Source organism: Meleagris gallopavo, chromosome 3 (assembly GCF_000146605.3).
Source record: "Meleagris gallopavo isolate NT-WF06-2002-E0010 breed Aviagen turkey brand Nicholas breeding stock chromosome 3, Turkey_5.1, whole genome shotgun sequence".
Lineage (NCBI taxonomy): Eukaryota > Metazoa > Chordata > Aves > Galliformes > Phasianidae > Meleagris > Meleagris gallopavo.
In genome coordinates, this window is record NC_015013.2 from 41,314,047 (window position 1) to 41,334,349 (window position 20,303).

Sequence of the window (20,303 nt, forward strand, 5' to 3'; positions counted from 1 at the left end):
ATTGCAAGCACCACTGAGTCACCTCTTCCCGAGTGCTACAGAATCTTCCTCTGTCAGGAAGTGTGCCCAGAAGAGTTCTGATTCAAACGTCGATTTGTGCTGTTGAAGCGCACTTTCAGCAGCTGTCATCTGCAGGTAATGCTTAACCAGCACAGAGATCTGAGGCTCTTCACGGTTTTTTCCTAATTACTTATTACCTCCCACCCCTTTCCTTACTATTTCTCCTTCTTCCTACCTGTCCATATTTTGTCCTGACTTATTATAAAACTTACTCTCTCCAATCCAAATTTGGAGATTAACTGAAATAGCCAGAAATCAGGGCGGCTAAGAACTGTGTTGGCGGAACTTCTGTACTACCACAAAACCTGTACCAGTGTCTGACACTGAAGTAAATATACACATGGAAACTTGACTAAGAAACCAGAACCTGAAGTTCTAAAGGTGGTAGAGGAGAGAGCAAAAATTTCAGCTTACGATAGTACTGCATTCACTGGAAAGCAAAGGAGCACCAAGATCACAAAACAGGCAGGTTTTATTTGGACATGGCAGCAGTTGGGTTCACTGAACAATTTTCTTCCTGTTCCTGGATATCAGTTTCTGTACATCCATTTTTGTATGTATACATATGCATACAAAGCATACACTCAAATGAGCTGCTCTTCGCTGAAAAAAAAATCAATACTTTTCTAATACAATCAAGATAGCAAAATCCATAAATGCCAAAACCTGCTTATGTATGAACATGTTCTAAGGTGTTCTTTAGAGTCCCCCTTGTACAAAAAATTGGCAGAGCTGTTATTTTGCACCTTGTCTGAAGTCTGCAGGGTACATTGCAGGAGGGCTGGCTTGACTGCAAATCTGCCTCGTGCTGCACAGTCTGCACTCTGCGCCATTATCTCGGAGCAACTTGGAACCAAAGCCTACCTGTTGGTCAAGGCTCAAGGAAGCAGATGTTCCTTCCATCCCCAAGCTGACAGTGTGACAGCATTTGTGGTTTTGGTGGAACGTATCCATATCCACTACTGCGCTGTGCCATAAGGACTTACTTAGCAAATACAATGCTCCTGATTCACAGAATAGCCAGAGTTGGAAGGGACCCATTAGGATCATTGAGTCCAACTCCTCAGGAAGAAATTTGCTCCTGATACAAATCTCCAGCTTGTAGCTGAGGAGCCCTTTGTGTGCTCCCTGTGCCTTTGGGCCTTTTCAAGCTCTAGTGAGGACTTGCATGCACTTTGTTTCAAGTTGCCTTCTATGCATTCTACTTACAGCTGTTCTTCTTTGACTGTTTGTAGTGGTTCTGGAATGGCTGGTTATCCTCACCAAGCTGATCAGATGCTCTGTCAGTAGAACTGTGCAAAACTGCTGCAAGTAACCTAGGGTACACTGAATGGCTGTAGGGTGGGATGCTGTTGAAAATCCTCATTGCTTTGAATGGTCAGAATAGTAATGTCCTCTAAGGCTTAACAGCAAATTAAATTAATGAGGTAGTTTCGTATGTTTTGTGGTGAAAATTTGCCTTCTTGCTTTGCTCTTAGCTTGCCTATGATTTCCTGCAATTATTGATTTGTTTGGCTCTCTGCTGCCTTTTCCATCTGGGATGCAATGTGTTTGGCCAGAGCAGGGGCACGTTCCCTGGCTGTCAGCTTGCTGGTCTGTCCTGTTCTGATGATAGGAAACTGGAGCACAGGGGACAAGATAATTTTGCTTGATTTGCCAAAGAATCCTGCTTTAATGTTTTAATGAAGTTCTGACTGAAGGAGCAACTGGATCTCTAATCCCCCTTTCCTGTATTACAGCATCTCAATCATCCCAGCTGGGCAGATATTATGTCCTGAAAGCTTTGAGAAGGTCTGAGCCACTTGCCCCAATTATAGCAATTACTGAGACAGTGGTAATTAAGGTTCATTTTTCTCAAGCAAAGGCAGGAGTGTAACGCAGAGGTTCCTCATCAACGTTCATAGTTCATAGCTTTAGCTATCACTAGAGATAGTGAATGGGAAATGATCCCTAAAAGCACTATACAGTGTTCTCAAAATACACCCCTGAGACCCACTCCTGCTGTGATATAGTTTAGAAAATGCTTTATAGCTGCATATGAATACTGGTTGTGTGGGATCACTCTCAGTTCCCAGGTGCAAGGAAGAGGATCCTGGCAAAAGACAGCGTCGTGCCTTGAGGGCACCGTGCTCGGGAGAATGTGTGTGCTGGAGGTAGAAGCCTGGAAGAGCAGTTAGGTGAGAATCAGGTGATGAAACCTATGCAATTCCAGTGCTAAACTTGCACCACTGATTCTTAAAAATATGCCTCACTTGGAGGGGAAAAAAATAAAAATGAAGAGGTGGTGTTTGCCAGCTGGGACTCCCCAGGCACTCAGATTGCTTTGTTTGTTTCCATGAGTCATTTTTAGAACAGGCACCAAAATGCAACAATACTGAGTCACACAGAGACAGCAGCCAGCTTCTTAGAGCACACAGCTTTCTTGAAGAGAGTAGAAAATATCCTAAAAGGAAAAACGCCTCTACAGCTTTCATACATAATGAGAAATTGATTCAGAATGTACACAGACATATATATATATATATATACAGTTGATGTAATTGGCTTTCAGAAAGACTAAAAAGAAATCTTTCCAGTCTGTCCCTTCAATTCGGAGACCTTGAAGGAGTGAGAGAGCAGTGGGCTGCTGATTTAGGACAGAAGAAAGGATACTCTTGAATGGGCACAAGGTTGCCAACTGCATGCTAATGGCTCCGGCACAGATCAGGACAAGCTCAGGGAAGGGAGAGGGGCTGGCTCCATTCCCCAGGCTGCCAAGTGTGCCAGGTGCCTTCAGCTGCTGCCTACAGATGCTCCTGCACCAGCAACCTTTCTGCTGCAGAATACATCCAGCGCTACCTCCTGCTTGGCAGCAGAACCCCAACTGCAGAAAATCAGGTGCCAGGAGACCTTCTTCATTCACACGCTTTAAAAATCTGCTGGCCATTTCCTTCCTCTGCTCCTTCCTATATCTGCAAAGGCACTGACGCAGAGCTCCTAGGGGGATAGAGCTTTTTCTGTCTGCATTTCTCAAAGGCAGCTCAACTTCCAGGATGTGATCATTTGTTGTGGGACGGTCCCATCTCATCGCCTGGAAACAGAGTTACTGGGGAGTATCTATTCCAAAACTATGCAACAAAGGCAAGTGTTCATCTGACCTCCTCAGATGGGAAAGGCTTCAGATGAAGGCTTACAGCACAAGGAGTTTTTCCTTCACATAAAGGAATTATCTAGTCTGTGCTGTGAAAAGCCATTCTGGATTCATAAGAAGGAAAATGTACTACACAAACCACTGATAATAAATATAGTTCTATGCAGGAGGAATAGAATATGAGAAGATGATCCACTTGTATAACATATAGATGGCAGTGAATAGTTCTGCCCATATCAAAGCGTGGTTAAGATTTTTTTCCAGCCACAGAGGAGCTCAAAATGTTAACACAAGAGACAAAAAACCCTTTTTCTCACCTTCACTGAGAAGTGGCTGACAGGAGAAACAAAACATTGTTGCGGCTTAAACTAAGAGGGAAGTTGCTCCATCCATAGCAACTGATGCTGAATGGTGAAACAAGTAGAACAAAGCTCACTTGAAGCAGGAAGTTGCTAAAACAAAATCAGAGTGCCTCGGGTGCGTTGTTTGTACATTGGACAGTACTGGTTAAAAAGTCTGTTTTCCCATACCATGTGTTTTTCCTCTAGCCTATCTTTTACAATACAACAAAGAAGAAAAATAGCTTCTTAATGCAAAAACTGTAAGAGTTCCAGAGAACAGCACTGTCAGAAGTCTTAAAGTTCTCACCCACCCAGTGAAAAGCTGGGGCAAGGGATGTTCCTCCTTGCACAGTGCTGGAGTCACTCACCCCCTCTCTGAGCACTGCACTTGGTCCTTAAAGGCGAGAAAAAAACCTGATGCAAACATCATTTTCTGCTTTGCACCACCATGGTTAGCAATTGCTTTTTGGTTTGTGATAATGTACTGACGACATATTATTAAAGAACACAAGGACTAGGAAGTCATCGATGGTGTCCTGTACAATCTCACTTTCTTGTCCCTGCTTTATCGAAAGCGCAAAAATAGCTGACTGCAGCTGTAAACTTCAGCTAAGGTGTAAACTCTGATACACTTGGGATGCTGGCAGAGATAAACTGGGGATAAAACGGAAAAGGATATTTGATAGGGGAAAGAGCACAGTGGAAAAGTATCTACTCAGAATGCAACTTGCTTAACAGCTGTTCTGTCTGTAACAGGTAAACAAGGACATGGGGAAAGAGCTAGTTTGGTTACAGAACCAGGTCTGCTGTAGCTATCTCTGGTAACTGAGGACAAGGAAAAGGTTTCATTATTGACAAACTCATCATTGAAATCAAATATATAAACTGAATATATTAAAGCTTTGAATTTTATTACTCTTAATTTCTTCAGAATATCTTACCCTTCTCTCCTGTTTGATGGTGGGCCTAAACATGGGAAATAGAAGGATAAAGGAGAACCCCACTGAATGTGGAATACATTTCGTCAGAGTCTGTGTAGGCCAGTTTGCCTCCTGTTACGACGACATTTACTTCATCTCCTGCTTTGAGGTGAAGAACAAGGTGGAATGTTCCAGGACCACCACAGGTCCGTTTCCCCGAGTAGGGTTTGTGGTACTCCAGCAGTTCCCTTCTGTACCCAGCTGTGTGCAGCTGAGCAACGCTTGCATTGGAGACGGACAGCACTGCTTCAACATACTCATCTCTCTCTGGAGCCAGCACAGCCGTGATCAGGTAGCGCCCTTCATATGGTGATGTGAATATGCCTGCGGGAGAGAGACAGGCTGAGCTTGTCCGTCTTGGTCAACACGGACTGGCCCAAGCACCCTATGCACAATGACAAACACTAAGCAACATGGATTATCCACTGCTCACACAGATAACTGCTCAGGCAGCTGACCAACTGGAAGCAGTTTTGAAGGCGAAGGAGAGTGTTGAACTACAGGACTCTTCCATTACCATTCATTTTAGAACTGCAGACTCAGCGTGCAGAAAGTACCAACACCACAGGGATGTACACTTCAGTCATGGCAGCTTTCAGTAATTCTGCACAGCCCTCAGCGTTACAGAGCCAGCTCATGGAAGTTCAGGAGGTGTTTCAGGTGCGGTCAGAGATGGTTTATACTGAAGACTTAGAAGCAAGGAATCAGGCATAGGCTCATCGTGCTGCAGGTGCACTGCCTGGGCTGTAGCCACCCTCCTGTTGCAGAGATACACATATAATCCTACTGCTTATTTTGTGTCAGAGCCCACCAGTCCTTAAGGACTTTAGCATGTCTTGTCCATGCTCAGAAGCCACCTGTCCTAAGGAGTTGCCACAACTCATAGCTGGGTGAGGAAGCAAAAGGCAGCCACGTGTTTTTCAAGTGTCCAGTAGGCTGAGGCACGCCTAACACCCTCAAGTGATATGACACTTGAGAAGGAGGTGGCCATGGTAACCGTCACTGGGGAGGTAAAATACATTACCTCATTCCTTCCTCTGCTCAGGCCACAGTGAGGTGGGTTAGCATGTGCTTCTCAGCTCTAACTGGATGCAGCTGCTTGAGGTGGGGTGGGAACACAGACCTGCAGTGCTGGTGATGAGCTGTGCCTCAGCATGATTGAGATGGTGTGGAAAACCAAATATTACAAGTGTATGCCTGCTAAATCCATGGGAAGCTCCTACCGTGGTGGATCTGGTTTGGGTGGACTCATGTATTTTGTTTTGTTCAATGCGCCACAAGGCCAGAGATGGCATCATACCCTGGTAACGTGTTACTGCCATCTGGCATCTCCGTGGGTTCGTTCTTTGGCTGTTACCTGTATTGGGATTGTAATAATCCCCATCATTCACGAGCACTTTGTTAAAGTGAACCACGCCAACGTCACTGGAGAAAGGCTTCTGCGTGAGCCCAGCTGAAAAGGACACCAGAGAGGCCGCAGCAGCAGCAGGTCCTAAAATGGGTAAGAACATGACTTAGGGTCACTTCAGGACAACACAGCCCTTCCCTGTAATGGTTTATAACTATTGTTTATAACCCAGTGTCTCTGTTCCCACAGGTACACCACTCAGCCTAGCCCTTGAGGGATGCCAGAATTAGCAGACTCTATACTGTTGGCCCAAGCCCCAGGTGTCTCACCATAAAAAAAGACATTAACTGAGTACTGTAACACTTCCCTCTTGGCCACAGCCTCCCAGCTCCCAGTCAGAAAACAGGCATTGCCGACAAGTTGTTTTTCCTTCTAAGGAAGAGGAATGTGGCTCATAAATGCTGCAAGTGGAAATCATGCCGTACCTGAATTTAGCAAGCATCTGCCATAAAATTTCCACAGGATTCAGGCTGCCCCTGGACATCTCTGCTCTGTATCACCATCACAGTGGCAACAGAAGTGGTGAAGGTCTATAGTTCATGCCAGCTTTCCTAGTTAAGTTGAGAAGCTGCATACAGCTCTGATCTCCTCTGCTAAAGAGGCGTGAAAACATCTACAAAAGCAAGAGGTATTCCAACAAAAAGAACCATCTCTGGGGCTCTTCTCTTTTTCTTTTGGGGAATTTTTCACTCTATATCTTTACTCTTTTCTAAGCAAATTGGACAGACACATGAGTATTTCACAATGGCTATCATCTGTTTACCAGCTAAACAGTGCAGTTAGACTGGTAATTGATGAAATGTCCTTTGGACAATTAGAACAAAATTTTGCTTTTAAGAAGACAGACTTAAAGACAAGACTTAAGTGACCACCCACCTGTTCATCCTGTTTTAGTTCCTTTCCCCCTAAGCAAGAATACTGCCAGCAGTGGTCAGCTCTTGTTGCTGTGCTCAGACAACTAGTGGTAAGTAATGAATACACTTAAAGTTTCCCTTGGCTGCTCTTTCTCTTCTTCCCTATTCAGATTAGGATCCATGTCATCTCTGTGCTGTGCCAGTCCTTGCTGCTTGCTCTGCCTTCCTTAAAATAAATATTTGTTTCCTCTTTCTCTCAATTTGACAGTGCCCATCAGCAACCAATGATACAACCATTCAATTCACTTCAATACAGAAGAAGTGACAAATCTTTATCTACAATGAGAATATACCAATGCTGCACTAGACTTTTTTTTTTTCTTTTTTTCTTTTTTCCCCCTGAGTAACTTGGCACAAACACAGGGGAACTTAAGGGAAGGAGATGCAAGTAACCACCAGCAGTTCCCTTCGGGGCTATTAACCAGATGTCTCATGTATCTTTGGAAATCTCCTCATTCAGTACTTAGCCTGCTTTGTGAGCATGAGACAGAAGCCCTTTTAGCTGCCAGTGCACGTGCAAGAGCTCCTTTGAACTGAGATGAAGTTGTTCGAAAGGACTCAAATGAATTGCAGGAAGTCTACTTAAGGAGCTCCTGCAAAGTTCCAGCACTTTAACACCACCTTCTACTCTCAGCTTACTCTTACCAACTGTTAATGCACATCAACTAACTTCTCGCTGGTTGACTCAGACAGGTTCCTCTCACCTATAGCCACACAGTACAGATGGCACAAACTCTGCAGCTTGCCCATATCGCACTCACAGCAGCTACATACCATCTGGATGGGGAACCGACTCCTATCCTGGCTCACCACAGCTTCCCTTAGGTTTTCCTTCACTGACAGTAATTGTCTGAATAGACTTTAGATTTTGCTGCTGAAGTTGCTTCAGATCCGCAGCCTTGTTCTTTTAAGCCATCAGCTCAGTTTTATGAGTACTGGTCTAAAGAAGAAATCTTAAATGCCTCTAAATATCCTGTAGATTAGTTTAAAAGAGGTCGTAGATGTCCCATCTCTGCAGGCATTCAAGGCCAGGCTGGCTGAATCTCTGGGCAGCCAGGTCTAGTGACTGGTGACCCTGCATATAGCAGAGGGGTTGAAACTACATTATCATTGTGATCCTTTTCAACCCAGGCTATTCTATGATTCTATGATTTCCAGCTGCAGCTGTGCCTGTTTGAAGCTTTCACAAGTCCTACCAATAGCTCTCAGCAATGCTTTTGCAGAACCTTACAGAAATGAACCAACCTCCCACAGATATCCCCACCTGCAAATACTTTTCCTCACACAGAGATCAGTTTCTCCAGGCAAGATCTGGGCTTGGAACCTCTCACTTAAGTGAGTGATGTGGAATTACAAAAAAATCAGGAAGAAAAGCTTCAAAGCGTTTAAAAGCTAGGAATCACATACACAATCCTCATGAAGACACAGCTTGACAGAGAAAAAGCTTCACAAAAAATTCACCTGTTTCTGAAGTGGATCATTACACACAATAGGAAAAATTTCTTCTCAGAAGGAGCAGTGACACAGTGGCACAGGCTGCCCAGGGAGGTGGTGCAGTCACTGTCCCTGGAGCAGTTCAAGAACCGTGCGGATGTAGCACTGAGGGTCACGATCAGTGGTCATGGTGAGAATGGGCTGATGGTTGGACATGATGATCTTAGTGGTCTTTTCCAACCTTAATGATTCTGTAATTCATTCAGTGTGCTATGAAGACACAGCTACTTTGCCTAAAAGTCTGTCCATAACAGCCCTTTCTGGTCTTAATGCTCCTACTTTACAAATCTCAGCCAGAAAAGGTTTGTCCTGTGGCTGACCTACTGCTCCTTGCACAAATATCTATCCTTTACCCAGGCCTTCAAGTCTGCTTCTGTGAATTATGCTGTTTTTTCACACAAACAGTGGCAAAACACAACCAGTGGTGCAATGCCTTCCACTGCACTGAATCATTAACACGTAATAACAGAATATTGTTCCCGGTCAAACTATCAAAAGAAAGGGCTAAATAAGCAAGAGAATCCATTACAAGCACAGCAGGTGAATTTAAGTATTCAATAAACTTTTTCTTCAAATCAAGGAGCACCTGCAGCAACACAAATCTTACATCACAATAAACTCACGGTTTTATATTTGAAACATTTCCATAGCTTTACTGTCATAAGTCACATGGAGATGGTTCAATATCAGACAAGTGAGAAGAATTAAAAAGCCCAGACCAACATTCCTCTGCATATATTCAGCAGTGTTCATAGAGCAGAAGGGTTAATCGGCTCAGCAGTTTTTGGTACTACACAGCACAATAATCAGAGAATCATCAAGGCTGGAAAAGATCTCTAAGATCATGTAGTCCAACTATCCACCTTCCATCAATATTGCCCATTAACTATGTCCCTCAGTGCACACATGTTCACACTTTTCTTGAACACCTCCAGGGGCAGTGAGTCCACCACCCCCCTGGGCAGCCTGTGCCACTGCCTCACCACTCTTTCTGAGATCAAACTTTTCTTAATATCCAACCTATATCTCCTATAAAGCTTCTCTGAGAGAAGCAATCACCCTCCATCAGAGCTGCAGGGTTGAGGGCACTACCAGCGATGCAAACCAGAGGGTGGGGAAGGCAGTCTGTGCTTTCAGTAAAGTTTTTTCACTGTGATCCTCTGTATGCTGATCAGAGTGTCCAAATCCTCTTTTTGGCTCTGCCTTTGCCCAGTTGTGTGACTGGGGATCTTCAAGCACTTTTTTATTGGTTCCCAGACCAGTTCATCAGCCAATCTATGACCTCTGCCTCTGCAACTGTCAGTAAAGAAAAGTTCTCATGGCTCTAAAATTGTCATGCTTCAATATTTACTCATGATGCTTTTTTTTCAATAAGAGTTGATTCAATGCTTTTTATAGTAAAAGGGATTAAGTGGATGAACTTTGGTCCTGGTACTTAGCTCATCTTTATCATAAACTCCTTGCTTAGAAACAGAAATGAAAGGGAGTCAGAAACAAAAGGGAGTACTTAGAAGGCCAATTTAATAATACATGCCTTCTGTTTTAGGAATTATAGGACTTTGCTCAGAGACATGATTTAGCGGAGGGTTGTCAGACTTAGGGTAGTTTGGTTAGGTTGTGGTTGGATTCAATGATCTTTAAGGTCTTTTTCAACCTGAGCAATTCCATGATTCTATGATTCTATACTACAAGGCTTGATCTTTCAAATTACAATTTCAGTACCAAAAAATGTAGAAGACTGACAAAGATATAATTAATTACAATTAAGTATGAAAGATTCCTCAATGTCTTACCCTAAGTTCTTCCTCCAATAAACCCCAAATCTTCCCCTTCTCAGCTGTTAATTTCTATAACTTTTTCAGCTGCTGTGTTCTGCCCCAAAGAGCTCTATGTCAATGCTATTTATAAGCAGTCCCCACTCATATGATTAGGGTCAGTGGGTGTAAATGCCCCAACTCCAGTAAGTAAAATAGCTATTTGTGCCACATCACATTTGTACCACACCATACTAACTGCTTTCTACAACCTTATCTGACCTCAGGGTCTGCAGGGCATTTTGGGTGAAGTGTGACAGATCAGCAAGTCTGTCTTATTTTGAGATAGTCTTCAGAGGCATAGATAGGAAAAATAACTCCTTGGTTGAGCCTGTCTCTCTGTAGATCTCAGGGTGATATCCTTTGTTGCAACACATTCCACCAAGCAGCAATCATGCACATCAGCTACCACACCTTGCCCTTCTAACATTTTTAACACGCACAAGTTCATACATTTTTAGCATAAAGCTATTAAAATACTGCTGCCTATAACTGTAGAAGTTTGTATAGAGAAGAATAAACCCCCAGGATATCAATTTATCACAGAAATCTAGCATTTATATTGACTTTGCTGGCATCAAGATAAATGAGCTTTTCTTCACTTCACATCCTTTTCCAGAAGCCTTATCTATTGCTGCTTGTTTTTGCCACTGCAATCCTCAAGATTGCTTCAAGGCCCTGATAGATTTTTAATTAGAAATTATATACATCAGAATTATGACATTGACTCTTCACAGCTCTTCTTGTCAGTCTCCAGATCAGCCTTCACAAAGGGCACCTGTGATTTTGTTAAGGCTACTAAACTAAAACCCAAGGTCGGGATTTTGGATGCCACTGAGCCCTGATTTTGTATCTACTTATGATACGTCCTTAAACAAACTTAGATGAAATCATTCTTTGTGAAGAAAGGGTGGGAATATTCACAGGATATCATTCACAAGACTTTGATAATATCCGAGGTGTGAGGCTGTATGGCAGACAGCAACCCATCAACATAGTTATTGAGGCAAACTAGTGTCTCCCACACAAAGGTAATATACCTGTTTATCATACAAATCCATGAGTGAATTATGATAAGAACAATAATAATAAAGCCACACCTAACCTAGAAAACTGCATTTTACATCTTTCTAAATGGTAGTGGACAGTGGGATTACTCCTACTTTCACTGTAGTCAGGAACATGTCATCATCTTTTCAACAAAGGCAGAAACTCCCCCATGAGAAGGACCAGCTCACGTGCTATCTCAGCTACTAAGAGTGCTTCAAGACCTTAGAATCAGCCTTATTAATCCCTTACTAAAGAAATATTAAATTCATTGGAAAGAATTATATATTTTTTCACTTAAAAGGAAAAAAGGTCAGTCCTGACATTTGCTAGGAAACAGAAACCCTTCATAATAAAAAATAAAAAACCAATCTCACAAAATAAGCAACAATAGCCCCAAATGAATTATTTTTTTAAGATCAAATTTTCAAAGGATGCAGATTTAATGCTTGGGTAGAGTAAAAATGTGTCAGATTTTCCTCAACATCACTTTGTTCTCCCAGCCAGTCTCCAGAGTCTGAAGTAAAGCACCTGTGTAAAGAATTTCTAGGAAACAATGGTCTTACCTTGTGAGTCTATGGTTGGAGGCGATAACTTCGGATATCCTGAAAAGGAAAAGTAGTATGGTGTTGCATGGTATGTAATTGAGTACATTATGACAAAGTATCATTGCATTCTTCTAGAAAAATATCCTCTGTTAGCATAAAATAGCCTACTGAAATAGTTAACAAACGGTATCTCCTACAGAATGCTCAGATTATCATTAAGCTGTGGTGGTTGTGGCAAAGAAAACTAAATTCTTATTCTAATACACTATAAGCACTACAGGAAGAAAAAGTTAAGTTTCCCTAGTGGCAAATGCTGCTGTACTCACCAAGAATTTTACGTCAGCCCACTGACATCATGCTCTGCACAGCCCTGGCAAAGGCAACAAAACTGGCACTGAGCACGTTTCCCCTGCTTCCATCGCCAGCTGGAGGCTGCCAAGCTCCATTACAAATCACTTCTGCCGTAAGCCTGCTCCAAATAGCTGTAACGGGTGAACAGGAAGGCCCTCCTAGAAAAGGCCTGGCGTGTCCATGGGTCTTACTGAAGAATTCACTACTCGTTTGACTCTCACCTGGTGCTCCAGCGTACCCCTCCGCAATGGGCATGGTGCTCTGACCAGCCTGACCATCGACGCTTCTCAGCCGGCCTCTCCCTGACATCAGCACTGTGCCAGGAGGTCCGGCCTCCCCGGTTTCCAGGATGATCCCTGTCGTGCCAGGCAGGAATGGAGTCAGGGCTGAGCCAGGCAGTGCCGGGCGTGCAGGCCTGGGCTGCGGTGGCTGCAGTGGGGGCCGCTGCCGTGGGGGCTGGATCCTGGGCCTGGAGGGCAGCAGTGGTGGGCCAGGCTGGGGCTGCAGCGGAGGTCTCGGTGGCACTGCCTGCCGCGGTGCTTCCGGTCGCCCTTTGGAACGTTTGAAGAAGAAAATAACCGAGAATTATTTGCCTAAAACAGAATTGCTGTATGCACATTGATGAAAATATTTCAAAATTAAATGGGACACAATTCAAGACCATCTTACCACTCAGACACTGAGCCACGTGGATAAAACTCCACAATGCACTTGAAATATTAGACTGCCCACTTCCTCAGCCTGTGCCAGAGGGATGGGAAGAGCAACAGCCAAAGCAACCTGTGAACACTCCCTGATTAGTCCAGCCTGGGCTTTCTTTACCAAGCTGGCCTGTATTTTACAGCTGCCTCCCACCAGTGCTTTCATCTCCGCTTCATGCTCTCCCTCCTTCCTTCATATCAATCCCTCCTGCTGACATCTCTTCCTTCTACTCTGCCCTCAACACCCAGCACAGGGCAGACTTGTTCATATGCAAGCCTTGAGCATTACCATGAAAAAAAAAAATCCACAGAAGAAAAAGAGTAAATGGACACTGGCTTCGGGATTTTTTTTCCTCTCCTTTGAAAAGCAATGAATTAATAATTCTAAGTGCTCCCATTACTAATATTTTCTAACAACAAAGGCAGAACCCGAGGATATAATTTATCCAAAGTGCCTTTATTGTTTAAAAAGAAGAGATACCATTAAGAGAGTTTTCCAGCAGGGCAGCCAATGCATACGACATCAGGGCTGACACAGTTACATTTGAGATCCGTTCCAGTTCTAAATCCCTTGCAGGAATTATGATGTATTCATAGAAATGAAGTTCTAGATTAAATTTAAGGATACAATATCCTCTGACGTGTGAAGCTGAATTATGTCTACATCAAGAATGGTATTAACAAAAAAAAAGTACTGCTTAAATGCACATTTCAAAATTTCTAACTATATTGATATTGTACATTAGCACTGGATATATTTGTTGAAATTTAAGACTGAAATATGACTTTAGGCAAAGGGATGGGAGCGAGAAATGGACAAACATCCCCTTGCAAACTACCCAATTCAACTCACCATGACAGACACTCCAGAGTCTGCAGCAGGATCTAGGCCCTCCATACCTCTCATAAGAACTTCACGTAAGCTTTCCAGATTACTACAAGGCTATCCAAAGTCACAGTCTCGTAACACCTGCATTCATTTGCTATATGTGCCCTCTAAAATGTGTTCCTGAGATTTGCTGGCTGATTGTCCTAAGAGACAAGCAAAGGAGAGTGTACCCTCTGGGAAATGAGAAGAGAGAATGGCTTCTTTAGACATGGAGAAAGCTGAGATACTTAATGAGTTCTTTGCCCTGGATTTAAACTAAAAGAGGGGAGATTTAGGTTAGATGTTGGAAAAAATGCTTTACTAAGAGGACAGTGAGGTGCTGGCACAGCTGCTTAGAGAAACTGTGGTGCCCCATTCCTGGACGCACTCAAGGCCAGGTTGGATGGGGCCCAGGGCAGCTGAGCTTCTGGGGGGCAGCCCTGCCCATGGCACGGGGTGGGACTGGGTGGGCTTGGAGGTTCCTTCCAACCCAAACCTTTCTGCGATTCTATTATCCTAATTTGTGATACAATGCTAACAGTTAATGTTATCTCTCACTGACGTAATGCAGAGTATACAGTCTGTTTCTTAGATTTTAAGTTCAGCAGATGATATTTAGCTGTTATTTTTCAAACTCTTCTACAGAGACAATCACCAGAGGAATTGCAGCTCAGGTCAAATAACAGTAACCAAAGCAAACTACAAGCAGCTGGCTATAAGACTATACTTCCATCCATCAAAAAGTTTCATGAATCCGTATGAAAAGCCAGCAGCAAAAAAGAAACCTCTGACTTTAACACCACTTAGTTTCACAACATTTGAAGAGCAATTGTGTCTGCAGAGAGGAACAGACTGCAATGAGAAGCTCTTCTGCAAGGACTTATAGTATAAGATGAGAAGCTGGGGGCAGCAATCATTTTATTTTGGACAAAATATGGCTGGATTGCATTACCTTGGCAAATACATCATATGCAGTCATTTACGTGCTTGGAGCAGACTACCACCTGCCACCACCTTGTTTAATGCTAACAGAACAAAGTTATGCAATCTTCACCAGAAATCCAAACTAATACCACATGCTTCTGGCCTCTGGGTCTCTGTGTGCTGTCACGTGCAGCCATTCTCTAATGCAGTGTCTTAGTTTGGGCTCTGAATTCAAAACATCTGAATAAAAAAATTCTGAAGAAAATATAGCAACACTCTTAGATTCAGTGATAAGAGTTGAAGTTGCATTCCTTCTAAACTATCCTTTCCTTACTGTCCTCAACAACCATATTAGTAACGAGTTGTTCCAGTTCTGGCCCTTCTGAAGTCGAATGATATCACTTGAATGCTACGATACACTGGCAAATAGCACAGAAGAAATTTAGCACTGATCTACAGCCAGAACTGAAAACCTTTCCAATCTGCATAGGTATCAGAGAGGATCCTGCAGTCACACTGACCATGAACGTAAAAACTGTTAGAGCCGTGCCCAGCTCCCGTAACGGGGCTCCCAAACTGCTTTCCAAAAAGGCGCTTTTGCCAAAATATTTCTGGACCTCCAATTATCAAAATTTACCCAGACTGCTGTGCTAGACTGTATTATTTTAATTGGAAACATTCGAGGATCAACGCATGAACCCTTGAGGGGCCAGAAGCAGCCTGAAGCAGAACCAGCCGCCCAGGTTACTCGCACTTCCCAGCTCTAACAGCTGGGCTTCTCCCTGGGAGCCTTAAAACCCAGTGGTGGATGCAGAGAACAGCTCTGCTATGAAACTGAATTATGCTATGGCAGCCCAGGTAAGCTTAGGCTTTTTAATGCGTTATAATGCTGAAATAGAGGTTGAGAGAAGATTTTACTAAGAATATCCAAGAATTATGAACCTCTTCTATTCCTCCTCACTTCTGCCTTTAATGGAAGAGAATTAAAAAAAATAAAAAAATTAATTAGTACTTAATACAAGAGCTTCTCACCTGAGAAGGAATTTTGTATTAAGTACTGCAATACATTTGGTCTTAATCAAACACTCAAAACAAACACATCTAGCACAAGCTTTCAAGTCTTTGCCTGGGGGTGGGAGAAGCATTCTTCCCAACAGAAATTGCTTTAGATCTTTCCTGAAGAAATTTTTCCATGCACACAAGCACACTCTCAGTTATGCATCAGATCTTTCCCAACCACCACCAGCTCCAATAACCTATGAGGTTTTCTTTCAGCACCTTTTCTTCAGATTTAGGCCATACACAGAAATTGGCCTTTTTCCTACTGCTCTCTCACCACCCGAATGCATTCTGCCCTCTGAAGGCACCAACTTCATCCAGGAATTAATACTCCAGAAGGACTGGACAGCCCAAACATGGCACCTCTATGCCAATTTTAGCACAGTAATTTGCCTTGTGTCAAATTTACCTCAGATATACGCAGAATTAAAATGAGAAGCATCTCCTGCACTACACAACCAACTGAAAAGTGAAATTTCAGAACAGTCTGAACTTCCTACGTTTTCTTTTTTCTCATGGAAACAGAAACAGGAAACCAACTTGCTTCAGTAAACTTTGACTCTTTCAAAAAACACTGCTGAAATTTTAGACAAGAACTGCAGAGGGGAGTGACTGGCATTTGGCAAGGTCTCTAAACCATCATGGCCAGGTTCACTGACATGCAGAAGTCACCATTTCATGGTATTATGAACCAAAGGGGATGTGCCTCTGCTTCTCAACCACTCTAACACAAACTTGACACTCACCGGGAAGGTACATTAAGCTAACAAGTTGGATGACAACAGAATTGGCCGAGGTGTGAAAACAATGCCAGTGGTGACGTAAGCGTATTGTCAACTTGCCAACTACACTGTGGGAATGCAAACTTCTGGTAGGGCTATGAAGTGTTAAATTGACACATCAAAATATGCCAGAGCTTGTTTGTGAGAGCTGCACATGAAAGAGTTGATGCTGAGTTATAATTATTAACACATGCTATGGAAAAAACTTACAGGGAATCTTTCTTATCATAAATTCAAATTCCTTTGTCTTTTCTCAGCTTACCCTTAAATTCCCCTTGAGGAATCTGCTGGGGGATTCTCACACATAATCTCATCTCTACACCCATACAAAAAATGAAGCTGAATAAAATTAATTGGAATAACACCCACAGATAATTATTAACTATAACTCATTTAAATACACTATCTAAAAATATTATTTTTCTACTCCCCTTATTCTTGCTTAAAGTAAGCATGAAAGCACATGGTACTTTTTTTTTTTTTTAAAGAATGCTTTTAAAAAGCAGTCAAAGTTCTCTGTGGCGTTCTAAAGCAAAGAGTCAAAATTGCAGTTGCTGTAAAAACAAAGCAGTAATGGTGTAAAACTAATTTTTTCCTCCTTTGTTTAGTTACTCTATATATGATTCAGAAAAGAAGGCCTGTTAAAAGCAAATAAAACGGCAGGAAAACTTACTTGTGTCAGACTGTGATTTCAGCATGCTTTCCATGTCTGTGGTGATTTTGGAGACCTGACCATAAAACCGCTGGACAGAATTTTTGAGGCCAGAAATATCTTTGGAATGAGATGATATAGTTCCATTCATTTCACGTATGCAGTTCCATAAGCTGCTCACGTGCTTATCTAGACCTTCTTTTATCTTCTGCAAGCTACCCGAAACAGAGTCCAGCTTGCCACAAACCTTTTCAACACGTGAGACTCTGCTCTCAAAATCTGAAACACCATCCTGCATACCGTGGGTCTTTTCTTTACACTTCCTATGATCATTCAGGATTTGGTCATTTAATTGTTCTAGTCTCTCTCTTACTTCACCACAGCAATTATCGCTAGGATGAATGGTTTGATTTGCAAATGTCTTCTGCATTTGATCAATTTTTCGGTAGACACCTCTTTGTGTCTTTCTACAGGTAGAGTTGACTCCCAGAAGTTGTTCCTTGCAACTATTCAAGCCATCTTGAATATTCTTTACATCTTTATCCATGACATTTAGACTATACCGGAGTACACGTAAATCTCTCTGTATTTTCTGGTTGTCGCGCTGGTTACCCTTGATTTTCTCATTAAGAGAGCTGTTTAAAAATTGCAGAAGAGCAGAGTTGTTCTCTGTTTTCATAAGCAAGTGACTGTAATTGTTATTACAATTTTCTAGCTCTTTCTGAAGGTTCTCCATACCTTGTGGTGCAGACTGACATTTCTGCCCACAGAGGCGTTCAAGGGACAGCAGTTTGTTCTTCATGAGATTCACCTCTGCTGTAAATTGCTCATTTGCAAACCCAGTGTCAGTGGGCATGATAGGCACAGGATTCATGTACATTCCATCTGGGTCTGTGGAATTAGCCATCTCTAAAATAGTGCCACCCAGCCTATCTTCTAGTGCCCGTAGCTTTTGGTCAAACAAGTCTCTCAGTTCATCTGCCTCAACAGCTATAGTGTTTCGGAGGGTTTCCTCAACATAAAAGCAGTGCTCTTCAGCATTTCGTTCAGTGATGTTCATCCTTGCATCTAGCTCCTCCAGCCTCTCACCAAACATGTCTTCCAAATCCGGAGTTGACAATCGACTGATTTCATTATCTATTCTCACATTCAAGATTCTGTGTGCTTCCACAACTCTGTCAAGCTTCTTGTCTAAATCTTTTATCTGCTGGTCCAAGTCATTTCTCTCACTCTCCTTGCAACAACTGGAATGGTTTGATGGAATCTGAGTACGGAGAGAATTTATCTCTTTCTTCAAGTCATTTTCTTTGCCTTTTATAACATCTATTATACCTAAACAGTTATTTTCATTGTCATCACACTGCTGCTGGATATCCTGTAGTTTGTATTCACAAGAGTTCTTCAGATCTGCCATTTTCTTTTCAAATCCTTCCAGCAATTCCTGTCTGAGGGACTCAAATTTTGAGTCTATATATTCCCGATATATATTGTCACTAGGCATTGTTATTGTAGGTCCCTGCGCTGCTTCCTGCAGTTGTTTTAACTGTCCTTCATAGCCTTTTACTTTACCATTCAGTTCCTCCAGCTTATCATTCCTGTTCTTCAAGGCCTTTTTGACCTCAGCTAGCTCAGACTTTAGATCTTCCACTTCAAAATCAAGAAAAGGGTCTTTCTGATCTTTATTGCTGAGGAGTCCAGGCAGATGAATACTGTCTGTTTCACCACTAACCGCACTATCAGGCTCTGGGCGATCATAAAGGTTGTTCAGCCAAGTGACCAACATCTTACTGGCATCTTCTTGAACAGTCAGCTTCAGGTTTTCATTCACACGTGCCAAGGAGGACTGAAGTTCTATCACTGATCGTGTAAGCCTGAATAATTCTTCCTCAAAAAACTGCATTTTCTTCTCATGTGGTGGAGGTTCTGGCACTTCTGTTGGTTCAGCATCTGTTTCAAAGAAATAACAGACAAAGTCTTTATATAAGTATTCCTAGCTGTGTCTGATTCAGTCAACTGAAAACGACTGTACTTTTGCTGAAATCCAAATAATGTTCTAGAATGCACAATGTTTGTTCCTTTTCCTATTAGTTCTTTCAGTAGTTTACCAAATAATTTCAAACTATAAGTTTTAGAACATCGACCAATTCCTGCCACGATACTATTTGTAAATAAATTAGCAAGCAGAAAATCACTAATTAAACATCACAGATTTATATATGTCTAGGCACAATTATCTTAAAACAATGGTATCCTCTATAACAATAACTTAGCATGTGCTGCTCTTCGATTTCCATCGAAGATTTGAGTAGCAATAACTTATTTGCATGAAGAGGCTTTGTGCTCCAGTATTTTGCTGAGTTTGAGTTCAAATGCATATACTGGATAGAGTTTTTCACTTTTGTTATCACACTCATTTCAAAATTATGCAACCCTAACCTTAACTTGATACATATTTAAAAAGCAAACAATGCATGATCTCTGCATATCCAAAATTAAAGTAACACTAGCACTATGCTCTTTCAACGAAAAAAGTACAAGTAGACTATTTATATACACACCCTTTTGTCATTATGCACAAAGGAGCAAACTCTATAACAACATCATGCATAGTCCCAACTCTGATTTTGCACGATATCCTTCACATAATTCAAAATTCAAAGATCTTTGCACAGTTAAAGCATTCTATTACAGGAACAAGTACAAGTAAAATGAAGTTAAGAAGCAGAAGTGAAGGAGAAAATATACTTTATCATGGAAAACAGATACACGAATTCTTAGCACCAGAAGAGTTCTTTCAGATGACAAGTAAACTGCTAAGAATAAGAAAAGTCCCCTGTCAAATTGTCTCTATATTGTACTCAAGAATTGTTAACAGTTTCACAGAATCACAGAATTGTAGGGGTTGGAAGGGACCTCTAGAGATCATCGAGACCAACCCCCCTGCCAAAGCAGGTTCCCTACACCAGGTCGCACAGGTAGGCGTCCAGGCGAGACTTGAATATCTCCAGAGAAGGAGACTCCACAACCTCCCTGGGCAGCCTGTTCCAGTGCTCCGTCACCCTCACCGTGAAGAAGTTCTTACGCACATTCGTGCGAAACTTCCTGTGCTGCAGCTTATGTCCGTTTCCCCTCGTCCTGTCTCCACGTACCACTGAAAGAGACTGGCCTCACCGCTATGGCCGCCACACCTCACGATATTTATAAACCCTGGATCAGGTCCCCTCTCAGTC

General features: G+C 42.4%; 1 protein-coding gene across 1 annotated transcript; it reads right to left on the reverse strand.

Moving 5' to 3' along the window:
* Positions 1-514: 514 nt before the first annotated feature.
* On the reverse strand, positions 515-19,036 carry EMILIN2 (elastin microfibril interfacer 2). Its single transcript, XM_031552813.1, has 5 exons — positions 17,095-19,036; positions 12,309-12,638; positions 11,755-11,793; positions 5,869-6,003; positions 515-4,835 (listed from the first exon to the last, which is right to left on the reverse strand). The coding sequence occupies exons 1-5, from the start codon at positions 18,971-18,973 to the stop codon at positions 4,498-4,500; spliced, it is 2,721 nt and encodes a 906-aa protein (XP_031408673.1). The 5' UTR covers positions 18,974-19,036; the 3' UTR covers positions 515-4,497.
* Positions 19,037-20,303: the final 1,267 nt, after the last annotated feature.

Bases quoted from the DNA above. Each gene is read 5' to 3' on its own strand.
- EMILIN2 (XM_031552813.1), bottom strand. From the start codon at position 18,973: ATGCAGTTTTTTGAGGAAGAATTATTCAGGCTTACACGATCAGTGATA. The intron at 12,639-17,094 runs GTAAGTTTTCCT...AACGTTCCAAAG, and splicing joins GAAATCACAGTCTGACACAA to GGCGACCGGAAGCACCGCGG. The intron at 6,004-11,754 runs GTAAGACCATTG...TACCCATTTTAG, and splicing joins TCCAACCATAGACTCACAAG to GACCTGCTGCTGCTGCGGCC.